General features: G+C 33.9%; 3 protein-coding genes across 3 annotated transcripts; 1 reads left to right on the top strand and 2 right to left on the bottom strand.

Annotated features, from left to right (window-relative positions):
- Positions 1–1,193: 1,193 nt before the first annotated feature.
- Positions 1,194–9,603, top strand: LOC108365436 (uncharacterized). The gene is made up of 4 exons (XM_017619464.1): positions 1,194–1,432; positions 1,511–1,604; positions 1,678–2,009; positions 8,829–9,603. The coding sequence occupies exons 1-4, from the start codon at positions 1,334–1,336 to the stop codon at positions 9,108–9,110; spliced, it is 807 nt and encodes a 268-aa protein (XP_017474953.1). The 5' UTR covers positions 1,194–1,333; the 3' UTR covers positions 9,111–9,603.
- Positions 9,604–11,818: 2,215 nt separating this feature from the next.
- LOC108365437 (uncharacterized) lies at positions 11,819–12,253 on the bottom strand. The gene has a single exon (XM_017619465.1). The coding sequence runs from the start codon at positions 12,238–12,240 to the stop codon at positions 11,833–11,835; it is 408 nt and encodes a 135-aa protein (XP_017474954.1). The 5' UTR covers positions 12,241–12,253; the 3' UTR covers positions 11,819–11,832.
- A 474-nt stretch (positions 12,254–12,727) lies between these two features.
- Positions 12,728–14,578, bottom strand: LOC108365438 (uncharacterized). Its single transcript, XM_017619466.1, has 2 exons — positions 14,274–14,578; positions 12,728–12,787 (listed from the first exon to the last, which is right to left on the bottom strand). Exons 1-2 carry the CDS (start codon positions 14,506–14,508, stop codon positions 12,765–12,767), a joined length of 258 nt encoding a protein of 85 aa, XP_017474955.1. The 5' UTR covers positions 14,509–14,578; the 3' UTR covers positions 12,728–12,764.
- Between the last annotated feature and the right edge of the window lie 442 nt (positions 14,579–15,020).

Here is a 15,020-nt window from a genome sequence, read left to right as displayed (position 1 = left end):
CGATTATTATATCGATAAGTTCCGAAAATATCGATAGCATAATTGATAACAATATCGATAAAAATTTCGATAACAAAATCGATAAAAATATTGGTATTTTTCCAAGGTTTATTCTTTAACCTTTTAATAGCAAGTTTTTGTTAAATTAATACCATACACTCAAGAAGCATTTGTTTCAGCCCCAATCATTTCCGTTGCACCATTTAATTTGCACCATTTCCGTTGCATCATTTCCGTTGCACCATTTCCGTGTGCAATTTCCCCTGAATTTGCCAAATACTTCCAATCAACCAACCGCCGTTAAAGAAGTTTCGGGAATCTAATAATGGAACTGCAAAAATGTGGTACCATTTTCCGGGGATGTTATTACGAGAATAATTTTTAGTTTGTAGGCATGTAAATATTTATTTTTAATATTTCAATTCAGTCAACAAAACCAAAAATACGAAAAAGGCACCTATCATTTATATGTATATGTACATATGTATATGTATGTATATGTATGCACTTAACATCTCACTTATAAATAAAGAGCTCACGTCTTATCCCTTTGCATAACAGAACCTCATCCACCTAAGGTCCTTTATGAATTTAAAACTTGCGATGATTCTTGGAGTTTTAAATAGGATCATAAAGAATAACAGCTAAAATCTGGAGATGGGCTTTATTCGAAGACACCACTCGATTTATTATTTTAACTATTTAGAAGAAATGTTTGCATGAGACCTTGATGGGCATATTGAGGTTACGGGCTCCAAGGGTCTGTTTTCGAAAGGTTCATTATACTCCAGCTAATCTCCAGACTTTAAATGCTACGTGCATATTTCTCACGGGTTCAAATATGTAAGTATGTGTGTTTTGTGTTTGAATTACAGTATGTGTGCAACCATCATCCATGTATTGGGGTGTTATACGAATTACATATGTATGTATACCAATACATCACATCTGCAGCAATTTCACCTGAAGCAAGCGACAACAGGTCCATCTAACCGGTAGCAAAGTTGCAGCACAACATATGTAACTAACTACGCGTCGGCAATACTTGCGGCCGTTGCGATTTGCGTTGCAACATTGACATTGAAACCGCTATTGTCACTGCCAATGTTAACACCATTGCTGTTGATAGTGTAATAAGTATGTGGTAGAAAGTGAATTTTAAGTGCAGCTCCGGGTGTTGGATGCTGCTAGGGGCGACATTGAATAATGGCTTGAATTTCGTTTCATTTTCATTCAAGTCGAGTTATTCGTCCGTTGAGGTTGTTAGTTACATGCCGCCTCACTGCCAAGTACCATAAAAAAAAAACAAAACGTAGTGTCAAAAAAAGTTATCATGAAAAGTATTGCAGCTTATCATATATCCATTGCACTGGCCCTTATATCCAAGGTCGCCACCTATACGAATAGCCCACAAGGACACTACCTAGCAAAGGTACAACGACAAAGTGAATTTAAAAAAAAAAAAACTGTTTCGAGTTTTATTCCTTGTTGTTGACCACTTATTTCATAGAAAAACAGGTGTTTGAACCCCCCACGCACTGCACGGCGTGTAGAAACTGTCATACAGGAATGCCAAGAGGACGTGAAGAACAAACTTATAAGAGGTAAGAATTTTTTCGGAAAATCTTTGTTTTTTTTTTTAGATTTCAATCAAACAACAAAAACCACTTCCCGTAGAGGCCTATCAAATGCTAAAAGAAGAAGTGTACAAAGGTTATCAACCTTTGGATGCCAATGAAGACCACATGCAGTTTATGACAGATGTGTCCGATTCAGCGCCACATGAAGCCATAGGTCAGGTGTCAGGTGGCTCTACTGTGTCAGCTTATTCGTCATCTTCGAATGCGGGTTTTGAATTGCCGTCGGGTTACGATACCTATGAAATTGATTCATCCAAACGACGAGTGACTCGCTTACTGCATCATATTCGTCGTATCGCACATGACTCGCCCACCAACATTATTTATCATCCCACGTTGGTGCCTTTCGAGGACAAACGGATAGCGGGCGTAAGTATTCTTCTTTATAATTCCAAGGTTTACATAATTTTAATACTCGCATATACTTACTGCATATGGGTATTTCCTGGAAAGTGTCAACCAAGAGCAAAAAAATAAAATTTTGCCTGGACAAAGTTTATAGATGCCAATCGACAACTACTAATTTTTCTTTCATTCACCAAAATATTGGACTAATTGGTCCATTCTATTTCAAGATATTTGCACCTTTCCTTTTCAAACATTTTTTTTTTTTCGGAGAAATCATACCTTCCAGAAAGCCTACATAATTTTGGCACACGATTAAAAAGTTTTGGAGCTCTATACAAAAATCTAGTATAGCTTATGTTCCGTAAACTAAAATATTAGGAACCGTCTAAAGTTAAATTACAAACTGTGATTTTTTTTTTTAATTTTAATACAAAAGCTAGTTTTGGTTACTCTTACCAGTCGCATGAAATTTTATTCGAAAAGCTATAGGATTACTGATTACTGTAATAAATTGAAAATCGGAACGTCCGAACGCTTCAAATAATTTTTGTTCATTTCTGCTGGTACGAAGACATGGCTTCATGACGGCTGAGAGAGCAATGAAGTGGAGACGAAATTTGAAGAAAGATGAAGAAAAGTGGGCGGAATATAAAAAAGGGAGATCGAAAGTAAACAACTATGGAAGACAAATTAAAAATGATTATATCGGGGCAAAAAAGCACCAAGATGCGACCAACCTGAGCAAAAAAAGATTCATTGAAAACAAAAAACAGGGATTAGTTTCTTCGAATTTTCGCAAGTATAAAAGTAGGCAATAAAGCCATACAAAAAAGTTGAAAATGCATTAAGAAAAATTTATGAGACAAATATGATAGTGAAAATGAGGAAGCACAATGGGAAAATGAGGACCCTAAATTAATGAAAATTTTACAAGCCGCAGTAAGAAAAGGAACATTGTTAAGTAAGCAAGAATTGCCTGTAGCAAAGCGCTACATGGATTTGACAGTAAACGAAGCATATTAGCTTTTTAAAAACGAATTCAATGTCCAAATATTAGCAAAGCAAAATTTTATGCTAGCAGACCAGTATCAACGGAATTAAGGTCAATTGACACTATTTCGCATACTGTTTCAAAAGCGAAATAAAATCCATTGACATTATTGCTCTTTCAAACATTAAATCTGCGTAGCTTCGCGGCGTTCCGCGTCCGCGCGCCACACCACCGCGTCGCTCCCTGACGTGCCGCGCAGCGCTCACGCCAAATTTTTGTTGACTTCATTTCGCTTTTGGAAAGGAAATAATGTCAATTGACTTTATTTCGCACTTGTATGCGAAATAGTGTTAATTGACCTTATTTCCATTGATCTTGTTACCTGTCACCCACTAGCCACTCAGGCCTGCTTAGTATTATTTACAATAAAACCTCATATTCGCCTTAAAAAACGAGTGTTTTTAAATTCTTAAACAAAAATTTTATCTCATTGGCTGAAATCGGAACGCCCGAACGGGAACGTCCGAACAACGTTGCACAGCTTTTATAGCTATTAAACATCGCACATAGGGGTACTTAGCCGATTTATGCGGCCCAAATTATTTTTAAGAATATTTCAAGTCGAAATGTTTAGAAAAGACGTGTTTTGACATATAGAATTGTAAATGTTTAAAATCAAGTAAATATAGGCTAAAACATTAAAAGAGTTGCCACCTGTTAAAAATTGTTGTTCAATTAGCTAAATGAATTGCTGCAATATGGTTATCAATGGAAATGGGTTCGAAAAGGCTTTATCTCTAAGCAATCGACCTGGGTTCAAAAAATCAAATTCAACTTTAATTTAAGGAATTAATTAATTCAAATATGTATCACAGTATAGGTAAGAAATTAGTGTTTTCGAAGTGCAATTAATGCGGCAGTGTTAATTTTTATGAAAGAGCACCACGTTCTACACGAAAATTTGGGCGACTCTGCCTACAGCAACGTTCGAGGAACAAAATTTTGACAAACACTTACTCGTCATTGGAAAATCAAAAGCAACATACAAATTTTTACTGCGCAATTTCTGCAGCATTTAGAAAATTCTCAGTTGAGCATCAGCGCCATGTCATCAGGAAAGCAAGTCTGCAATATTGCCGTAATTATTACGTAGCTCGAACGCACGCAATGTAATAAAACTACATTTTTGTAATAATTGTTAAGAGAATATTGTATGTATTAACTTTGGAGTAAATTAGCGTCCTCAATTACTCAATTATCGGAGTTTCCGTTTTTTCAACGTATTGCTTTTCTATACCAAAGGTATTAAGTGCACCGACTTTGGTACAAATTGATAAAGAGAGAGATATACATTGTGGTTGTGTTGAAGTTATTCCAAGAATCGATTTTGAGTGAATTAGCTTCAGTAGTTATTGATTTATCGCAGTTTTCCCGTTTCTGTAAATTACCGTTATATGGGAAGTGGGCGTGGTTATTGCCCGATTTCAAGAATTTTTAGCGCTTACGTTAGATATAGCCTAAGCAAGGCTCATACCGAGTTTGATACGGATTAGTGAAGCGGATAGGTACTGAGATACAGCATTTCATCGAAAGTGGGCGGGGCCACTCCCATTCACTAAAAATTTTAAAAATAATAATCCTATATTGTTCCAAAATTTTACTTCACATACCAATTTTCAACAATTTGGATACAATATTTGCTGAAATATCGTAGATTTATCTAAATTGGAATGTATCTAAATTTAAACGCTTGTATACCCAAAACTATTGCTTTAATCATCACTTATATAACGCCAATATAAAGGAAAACAAATGTTCATTCCGAAATACATAACATAGTTGGGTTCGCCTTACATTCCCGCAGATTTCTAGCAACAGGACCGAAAACATGAATTTCGCTAATATCTCGAAAACTATTTATTTTTTAAATTAAATGGATTCATATTCTAGTTCAGCGGCCTAAAATTCATTTAAAAAGTTTAGTTTTAGTATTAAAATAGATCTAAAGTAGTGTTCCCATATACTAGTTGCGCTTTTAGATTTTTCCTTAATACATTTTCTTTGTAAATAAATACCACTTATCTGTCATATTCTGCGGGCAATCTTTTCACACTACATTAGCCAAATTTCCAGGCTTTCAATTGAATAAAGAATAATAAAGCGATCTCTCCCGGAGATACGACAAATTCCTTAATATTCAACAAAAATTAAAAAAAAAAATACTCGTTGTAAATCGCTCTTTTCGTTACATTTAAATTGCACCTTTGCTTAACAAAATGATTAAAAAAAATTCAACATTTAAATGCATTATCACCATCTGTATGCGGATCCATCACTACTTTTTAAGAATACAGTGCAGAAATCTAAATATTAACTTAAAACGATCTTTCTAGAGAACGAAAATTTATTTATAAGCAGCTTTATAATATTCTGTTTCCGGTCAACGGTGAGCGTTCGCTGTGGAAGTTAGAAAATGGAGGTGGACTGGGAAATGTTATTTGGAATGTTCTCTATCGAATGTGACTAATTTCTTTTTCTTCAAAATTTTGTCAAAATGATTTTTGGCCGCCTAAATCGTTCAAATGCCCCTATGTGCATCGTTGGATATTTGGTTTAAGTTGACGCAATGGTTATGGCTGCTTATTGTTCTAAGAACCATTCATACATAAGTGTCTCCAAACGGAACGTCCGTAACGCAGGAAACACCCCCCATATATGAATGTGCTGTGTACAGATATAGGAATAATAAAAAAAAGCTTAAAGCTCCTAAATTTATTCTGAAATGTACACATTGCAGTTTTAGTAAAATTTAACTGATTACCGAAAATTATAGCGAAATTTCATTTGCATTGCCATTAAATTTATGCTGGCTACTGAAAATATTACTGATACTTAAAAGTCAATTCACAACCACATAATTTTTAACCACCAGTAAACATTAATATCGATGTAGTACCGCCATTTAACGATTGATTTATTAATCAGCCGATCTTTTTTCGGTTAATATCGATATCACCAATATCAATTGACTTTATGAGCGATATCGAGTGTAGCCGAGGTGCACTCATTTCACGGTTCAATTAGCCGATAATATTCATTGAGTAAAAACAAGATTTTTTGCATAAATATGTATGTACACACACATACATACAGTGGCGGTCAAAAATGGATGAATGGTGTTTCGTTTTTAATATTTACAATGTTTTTCAAACTAGAATTTCATGCTTCAACAAAAACTATATAAATCACACTTTCAAGCGTTATACAGAACTTAGAAAAATTCCAAAAATTTTTGTCTAAATTTCGGGTTTTTTAATTCTTTTGGTATGCAACATTTAAACACTTTTTCGGTATGCAGTTAACAGCCTTATAAAAATCTAGTAGAATAAGTGCAAATTTCGAGCGGCTAAAAAATTGCATTGATTTTCAAAATTTTTTGACGGCATTTTGCTTTTTTTTCCATGCATGTGTTCTAAAAAATTTTGATTAAAAAGTTCAAAATTAAGAAAAAAACTTGTGGAGTTTTTATAAAAATAATATCAAAAAAATTTTAGCGTTTTTAGTTTTTTCTTTTGTCTCGGAGCTTCTTAAAAGGACTTTCAAATTTCAAAAACAATTTCAATGATTAATTCAAACAATTATAAAAAATTACTGCGATGTAGGATAATAATGTGGATACCAAATGAAAGAGAAAATTGTGGAGAATTAAAGAAAAAAATTATGTTTTTTTCACCCGGGTAAAATTCGAGGATGGGGTCGTGTGTATATTCGTCCTTAACATACAAATTTTTCAAAAATACATATTACAAAGTTTAAGGATATTCAAAGGTAAATTTTTAAAAGAACTTTTTCGGTACCTATTAGTCCTTATGCACCAAAAGATTTAAACTGTTTTATTTCTACAGAATTTTCTCTTTTATATGATACCCATATTGCACTGAATTTTTTAAATAATTTTTTGAATCAATCATATCTTTAGAATTTCAAAGTTCTTTTAATAAAAATCCTGACTTCAGAGGAAAATACTAAAAGCGTAGTTTTACTATTATTGGCCCTAGTTTCGGGAGTATATTGATTTTTTTTTTTTTTTTTGTGAACGATGTAATAACTATGTATTAGGGTACAAGAGCATTTGACGGTAACCTATCACCGCTATTTTCACTTTCGTCATAATTTAGCCCTTGTGCCCTTCTTGCATCAATTGTTTCGTTTTTATTATTTCTTTAAGTAAATAATAAATGTATACAATTTAGACAAATGACTTGACACTTGTCAATTTTTAGGGCCTTTGAGCCGCGTCTTTCCGTTATCCGTGTTTTTATAACCAAAGTCACATTTCTAGCGGAGTCTTGCTTTGTAGCCTAACAAACAATTTTCTGCATACAAGTAAAGCGCAGTCTAATATAACTACACACATACATACATACATATACTATGTATATCACACATATCGCCGCTTAATGTACAAAACCGCGTATCAACAAAATGCAAAACCGCGTATGTGAGGTTACATAAATTATTTTCTAGAGAGTAAAAGCATTCATATTTCAAAATGGTTCTCTTTTTTATAAGGCAATCGCATTTCTGGCTAGTATATTTCAGGATGAATGGATAAGGATTGAGCCAAGAGCTTGTGTGAGCAAGTCCAATTTTTGGCAAAAAAAAAAATGTCAGTTACGCGGTTTTGTACTATAAACGACGATATGTATGTACATTAGAGTGGTCCAAAAAAATTAAGTTCGAATTTTAATGCCGGCACCCCCTAGGATTGTTCTATATCGAAAAAAAATATACCCCTATTTTTTATTTTGAAATCAAAAAATATTTAGGGGGTGCTCAAAGCAACCAAAGTTTTCCATGTATTTTATATGGAGAAAAACCCATTTTTCGTAGAAATGGTATAAAACTCTTAAAAATCAATATTTTTCAATCGGAAAACTGTGGTTCTCTTCAGGAGACTTCCTTTTTTTTAATAAAAATATAGGGGTATATTTTTTTCGATAAAGAACAATCCTAGGGGGTAGCGGCATTAAAAATCCACCTTATTTTTTTTACATACATTTTTGGACCACTTTAATGTACATATATGAAAGTTTTCGGGTGTATTTATGTTTTATTTGATTAATCGCGTCACAGATTTAGAATTTTTGAAAACGGGAATTACCGAACGTCCTACATACGCGTTCATACTTATGTATGTATGTATGTACATGGTACATATGTACATATCGCACACCGTCTACAAAAGAGTCACAACTCAAAATAATAGGTTCGTCAGAAAATTCGAAAAACTTGTTCGTAGCAAATCCTAATCATATGGGCAAGGGCGACTTTACCTTGGTTCTTTTAACAAATTATAACAAAAATTTGCTCCAGCTGTTGCAGAAAGGTAACGAAAAGCTCTGTGTACATTTCTAGCGCATAATCTCAAAAATGCCAAATTTTGTGTTGTGACTCTTTTGAAGACGGTGTGCGATATGTGAGTTTTTATAGCCCCGTTTGCCTCGTAAGACCTTTGCCGCTATCTTCATTTTCCATTGACTTCTAGTGATAGAAATGCATGCAAGCGACTCTTAAAAAGAGGCAGTCGCAAATGATCATTGCTACAAAAAAAAATTCATGGTTCTTTTAATATCAAAACAAAACAAACAATGCCCGCAAATTCACACGTTTTTTACTAGTTCGCCATAATTTGTGTGCTTTTAGAAGTTACTACACACAATAAGAAAATTTAAAAAAGGTTCCATCGGTGGTCACTGATCAGTGATCACGCTCTTTATTAATTGTTTAAGAGCTTGATATCATTTTTTTATAAGAGAGCCTCATCAATAATTTTATTTTTATTTCAGTGCCTACTGCACTGTGTCTATGCGAAAAACAACGCAATCGACGGATTCGGATGGCCCACACTAGACGGCCTAGTGGACTTTTATTCGGAGGGAGTGAACGAACATGGCTTCTTCATGGCTACTTTGCGTTCTGTGAACCTTTGTCTGCGGGCAGTGACCATCAAGTACCAGGTGAATCGTCGCAAATTGCCTGAGCGAGGAGAAAGTTGCGATTTGGCATTCGACGTCTTTGACTGCATTTCAGACCAAATAACGGGTTATTGCTTGGACCAATATAAGTAATACGTTCCCAACGCAAAGAAAGTCCATAAAATATTTTCTGGAGGAACCTTTTTTGATATAGCATGTAAACATCAAAATATTTTATGTACCTACTTATGTGCATCGGTATATAAATTCATCAGTTTAGCAAATCATCTGAACGGTATTTGTTATTATCTACAAATTATATTCAAATTAAAGTATATAATTGCACATACATACATACATACTTCTAAGATCTCTATAGTCACTCCGTGGCCAAAATAATTAAGAGTAATATCTTTGGTCCTATAGCCAGAATATGTATGAGACGGTATTATGTGCCATTTGTTAAATTAGGGTACATACATACATACATATATGTAACTAAGATAGGGCGCTAAAAACCTGAAAACCTAGTGTGGAGTTCTATTCCCAGTATTTTGCTATGCATATGTACATATGTACTTTTAATTGTACATTCATAGGTATGTATGTTCTTGTACTTGTACCTAGATATGTATTAAAGTCATGACCAGGGTTGCCACTTTGCTAAATTGTTACCAAAATTGGTAGAAAAAATTTAGGTTGGTAAGAAGGTACATAAATATTTTCTCATTTTGGTAGATTTTTGATGAACTTTCCGTTCCCGATTTATTTTTCGTAGTTATATTTAAATATATTATAAATTTCTTTGCTTACTTTTTATGTAATTACATACATACGTATAAATGTATATCGATATAAGGCGAACCTATCGCGCTCCATTCAAAACTAATTTTACTGGAATCCCGAGGAGCTTTTGATTGCCTAAATATTTTAAATGATTATTTAAATATAAAGAAAAAATTAACAGGTATGTAATTACGCACTATGATTGTTCGCAGAAAAATTAAATCAACGCCATTTTTTATCAATGAAAAAAAAATTAAAATCAACGAAAATTTTAAGCAGCACATTGTTGGCTATACTCAAATAGTATTTGCTTTAAAACTCCATACCTTAAATTGTTCTAAAAATTCAGAGTAAAAAATTCGAAATTTAGACGAAAATTTTTGGAACTTTTCTATATGTTGTATATAGTTTGAATCCTCGATTTTTATGGATTTAGTTAAAGCAATAAACAAAATTTTCTCGAAAAATATTGCAAATATTAAAAAAATCACTTTTTTCAGTCACTGTATTTGTCTATAATAACTCGAGTTGAAGTTTTTCAAATAATGAAGTTCAATTGGGCACGTTCAGAAGGCGCAACAGGTCAGTAACTGTTGCGGTTTTACCTTCTGAACGCGTTGTGTGTACTTCTGATCAACTGAACAGTTGCGTGTTAGATGATCGTAATGTTTTTCTGGTCATTTGAGACAATATGTTGTTAAGAGTTGAATTTGACAGCTAATGCATCAAGCCGTTCAGAAGACGCAGAAACGGTTGCGCTCAACTGCTGCGTCTTCTGAACCTACCCATTGTTGCCTTTAGTTTCATCAATTCCGCTTTTGGTTAAAGGAAACTGAGAATAAGCCAATAATACTACTCAAATACCGCATAACTAGTTAAATAAAAAGTTCTTAAAAACAAATTTAATTCCTTATTGAAATAACTAAAAAAAACTATAGTTTTAATTAAAATAAATCAAAAAATAACAAAACAATAGTTTTTATTAAAATAATTATAAAAAAGTGATTGGTAGATATTTCCCAGATTTGGTAGATTTTTTTCAAGTGGATGGTAAATATTTTTTTCGTCAGTGGCAACCCTGCTTATGACTCATAAGCATTTATGTCAGAGAACACATAAGGCGCTTAAGGGGGTTTTCGTTAAATAGGGTTTTAGCATCTAGATCGTCGAAGAGGTCGTTAAGACGTTTGCATAACTTTGCAGTGGGTTTTGCGCAGTTGATGACATACGAATCAGAACCGAACAGTTTCTGATCGTATGCCATCTCGATTCCGGCTGAAACAGAGTTACTAAAGGTTTGGGTAGCTCTGGAGACGCTCATTTTGTCAAAATTACCGGGATATACATGGGAATCAGTCAGTTTGGGGCAAATCTTGAAATTGACATTGGCTTTGTCAATAGCGTACAGCTTTCTAATGACTTTGAAACTTGCGATGCCATCCATTGTTTTGAAATCATATTTTAATAAGTTATTGCGGATGGACTTAGTCAAGTGACAATAGTCGAAAAGAAAAAAAATTTTTTTACCATTTTCAATGAAGTATGGGGTTTCTTGGGAAATATTCAGAGAAGAAGCAAGCCGTACATTTGAAGGGCCCTGATCGCAGACCACAGCCTTGACATCAAGGCCTAATTTTTGGGCAACATCTATATTTTCATGGAACAATTTAACGAAGGTGGGACCTTTAACCGCGTCTTTGCCAACTACATACGATAGTACGTATTTCCATTTCGATATGATGCCTTTAATCATAAAAAATAGGCATTTGTTGCCAATTATGGGCTCACGGTTATTATCACCACCATAGTCGACGAAGCCATCTATTATGTCCCTTTTTGCGTTGTACGTCAAGTCGTTTTTGATGCCTATTTCATCAAAAAGGATTTCACAAATACGTTCATTTGGAGACATGTCTTTCACTATTTGCTCTAAGTTATTAAGGACTTTCTTTTCGAAGCCTGGAGCTACAGAACGTATGGGACGCCAACGCAAAAGGGTTTTTTTGTGGGGCAACGCAAACAATAAGTCGTCGCGCATGAAGTTATATGACTTCGTCGACATGTAATTGATGTTCTGTGCCAAAATTTTTTAGTCTTCGTTATAGCTTTGACGCGTATTTACAATCATTCTAGCAAATTTTACAGCATGTATGCTGGCGTCTGTTGCCGGAATGATAACACTTTCTTGCAAATCCTTAAATTTTCGAGTCAAATCTTCCACTTGGGCCTCAAGCTCTTTTATTCTCATTCTAAGCTTATTCTCATTTTGCTGGTAGCCTCGAGAAATCTTCGCACACTGCTCATGTTCAACTTCAGTGTGTGAAGGGCCCTCGACATCTTCAATACTTTCGCAAGGTTTCTTGCTGTATTGAAGGTCGGAAAAGAGGGCAAATTCTTCAAACGTTAAGTCGGAAGTCTCGTTTGGATCGCAGTAAGTACGCTCAAGCTGTGGAATGGCCACATCAGAAGGGGAAATATTTTCATCTTCTGATGGCATAAATGAAGGATCTTCTTCATTTAAATTGAAGACAGGGAAAGCTCCATCCAGCAGCCGTTTTGGCGAAACAAAATCTTTGTGAAAATGAAGCTCACAAATAAAAAGTTTCTGATCGGGATTTAAGGGCAACTGCAAGTTGCAAGCTATAGCCCACTCGTTGCGAGCAACCCCAGGTTTGGGAAACTCGAAAATCTTCCTCTTCCTGTCCGAAGTGCAGCTTGCGACGCAGCAAGTTCTTCTAACTAGGCTTGGCTGGTAAGGATGCGGTATAGTTCGTTCAGAACCTACAATGATGTTTCATTGCACGCATTTTTAAACATATACCAAAACTTGGAACAACCATACTTATCGGTGGACTTTTGATTTCATTACTTATTTCAAGTTTCGAATTTTACTTATATACAAAACTACTATATACACGCATGTGCATACCTTATCTTAACTACAACTACATAGAAAAAAGTTCGAACTTGAAATAAATGTTTGATCAAAATTGCACGGACAGATTCCTTTCGAGGCAACCATCAGCCATATTGTTGACAAAAATCTGAATTTCCATATAAAATTAAAAAAATTAAAAAAAAAAAATTTACTAAATGCCTTTCGTGAAATTGGCTGTAAGCTTTTAATTTTTTTAAAATCTTTATTTTTTTTCAATAAAAAGTTTGTTAAATATCTATGTAAATCTAAATAAAATAAATTTTTCCCAGACTATTCATGTAAATTCATTTTAATTTTATTACGTATGTACATATATATCGAGCCCTAACCGCCAAAATAACGTAAGCGACATTTTTTTCGAAATGTTATTTTTGATGCAGAAATGCATATAAATGCTCTAGGAATATTTCTGCAACAAAAATAAAATTTTGAAAAAAATGTCGCTTACGTTATTTTGGCGGTTAGGGCTCGATATGTATCTATTAAGTTGCTTACAAAATTTTCTAATCGCAAATCAACACATTGCTCGTTTACTTCATTCAATACTATCATAACTTGGGACGGTAATCATTATAAGTAAAATATCTTAAATCGGCATTCAATCATTATTTTATGAATTTTACTTTTTTGCTCAAAGGAAAAAATTATTATTTGATTTTTATTTTTTCGGTCGCACATATTTTTATTGGTTAAACTCAAAAAATTAAAAACCATTATAGATTACAGTAGAACGTACGAATACAAATATGTGAGAATAGTTAAAGTTGTTTTACAATGCTTACAGCATTTTGATTTTTTTGGTTAAAAGTTAAAAAATAATGATTATTTTCCGTCCCTAATCATAACTCAAGAAGCCAAAAACTCAAGAAAAACAGCTATTAAGTTTTGAATTACAATTAACATGAAGGCGCATTTTACTCCAATGAACTATTAATCAACACAACTATGAAATTTTTACACAAAAATAAAAGAACAGGTCATATCTACATACATACTTAATTCGATTTTGTATTATTTTGGTTTATGACAACGAGATTATGTAAACGAGCGATATGAACATACCCAACAAGCAAAATAAACTTAATGTAGGTTTTTTAAAAGTTCACTAAAATAGAGACAAAGCTTAAAAAACGGTTTGCGTTTAACTTTTAATGCTAAGCCATTTATAAAAGTCCGCTTTCAACATTAATTTATATTATTACTTTAAGCTTTAAATTAAATTCATACTAAAAACGGTTATTTAACACTCAATACAGTAGGCTTACTTTCAGTTACTTTTAAAAACACTTACAGAAATGCTTGTTGGGTATAAATTTGCTGATATGCACGCACTGCACTGAATAACTCTCACCACTTATCCCCACAACCCTTATATACACATATTCATACGCACATGCACACACAACTATGCTCAATAAACTATAGCAACGTTTGTCTAATTTTTCACATTCAACACTATTTTCACTTTACACGTTTGCACAACTATTTATATGAGCACTGTTGTATGCACATTTGCTTAAATATACGTATGTACATACATATAACATACACACATATGTATTTCACAACATTTTTCACTAAAAGACACTTACCCATATGAAGGGTGGGAACCGCATCCTTCCGAAGAAGTTTGGTTCCCACCGCCTCCTTCTCAAAATGGACATCGCAGAGGTATGCATTCGTTCGGGGCAGGTCATCCAGAAGCGTGAGTCCCATGTTCTCCTTCCACTTCTTGGCCAGCTGGCGCTCCTGTGGAAATCCAAACATCTTGTGGGATGAGCTGCTGTTGACGCAGCCGCGAACGCGACATTTCCGAATAGCCGGCATTCTATTTAAGCGAGTTTTTAGAAAAACTATCTTTCGCGAGCAAAATCGATAAAAGTACGTCCGACTAGCGCAAAATCTCAAAGAGATATGAATATTTTGCGCAATTATGTCCATATGTACATATATTTACATGATATATTTACATATGTATACATTTCAGCGGAAAATCTATCAAGAAACTTATTGGCTTATCGCCGTTTTTGGCGCAATTATACAAGTTCAATTGGAACATACAAAAGGAGAAATTGTGTACATATGTACATATATTTACATGATACATTCACATATGTATAGCTTTCAACGGAAATTTTATTTTTTGAAACCTATTGGCCTATTGCCTTTTTTGGCGCAATTATACCATTTCAATTGGAAACACAAAAGAAGAGAACATCGGTAAAAAAGAAAAAGTCGCTTTTTTCAACCAAAAGCCCCAATTGAAATGCCGACAGCAAATCAATGAGTTTGGCAATTGCATAATTTTCTCATATTTATTACCATATCTACGTTTTGCA

This window comes from Rhagoletis zephyria, unplaced genomic scaffold, assembly GCF_001687245.7.
Source record: "Rhagoletis zephyria isolate East Lansing unplaced genomic scaffold, Rhagoletis_zephyria_1.1 Rzeph_scaffold_01870, whole genome shotgun sequence".
NCBI classification, from domain to species: Eukaryota; Metazoa; Arthropoda; class Insecta; order Diptera; family Tephritidae; genus Rhagoletis; species Rhagoletis zephyria.
This window is presented reverse-complemented; position numbering and strand designations above follow the sequence as displayed.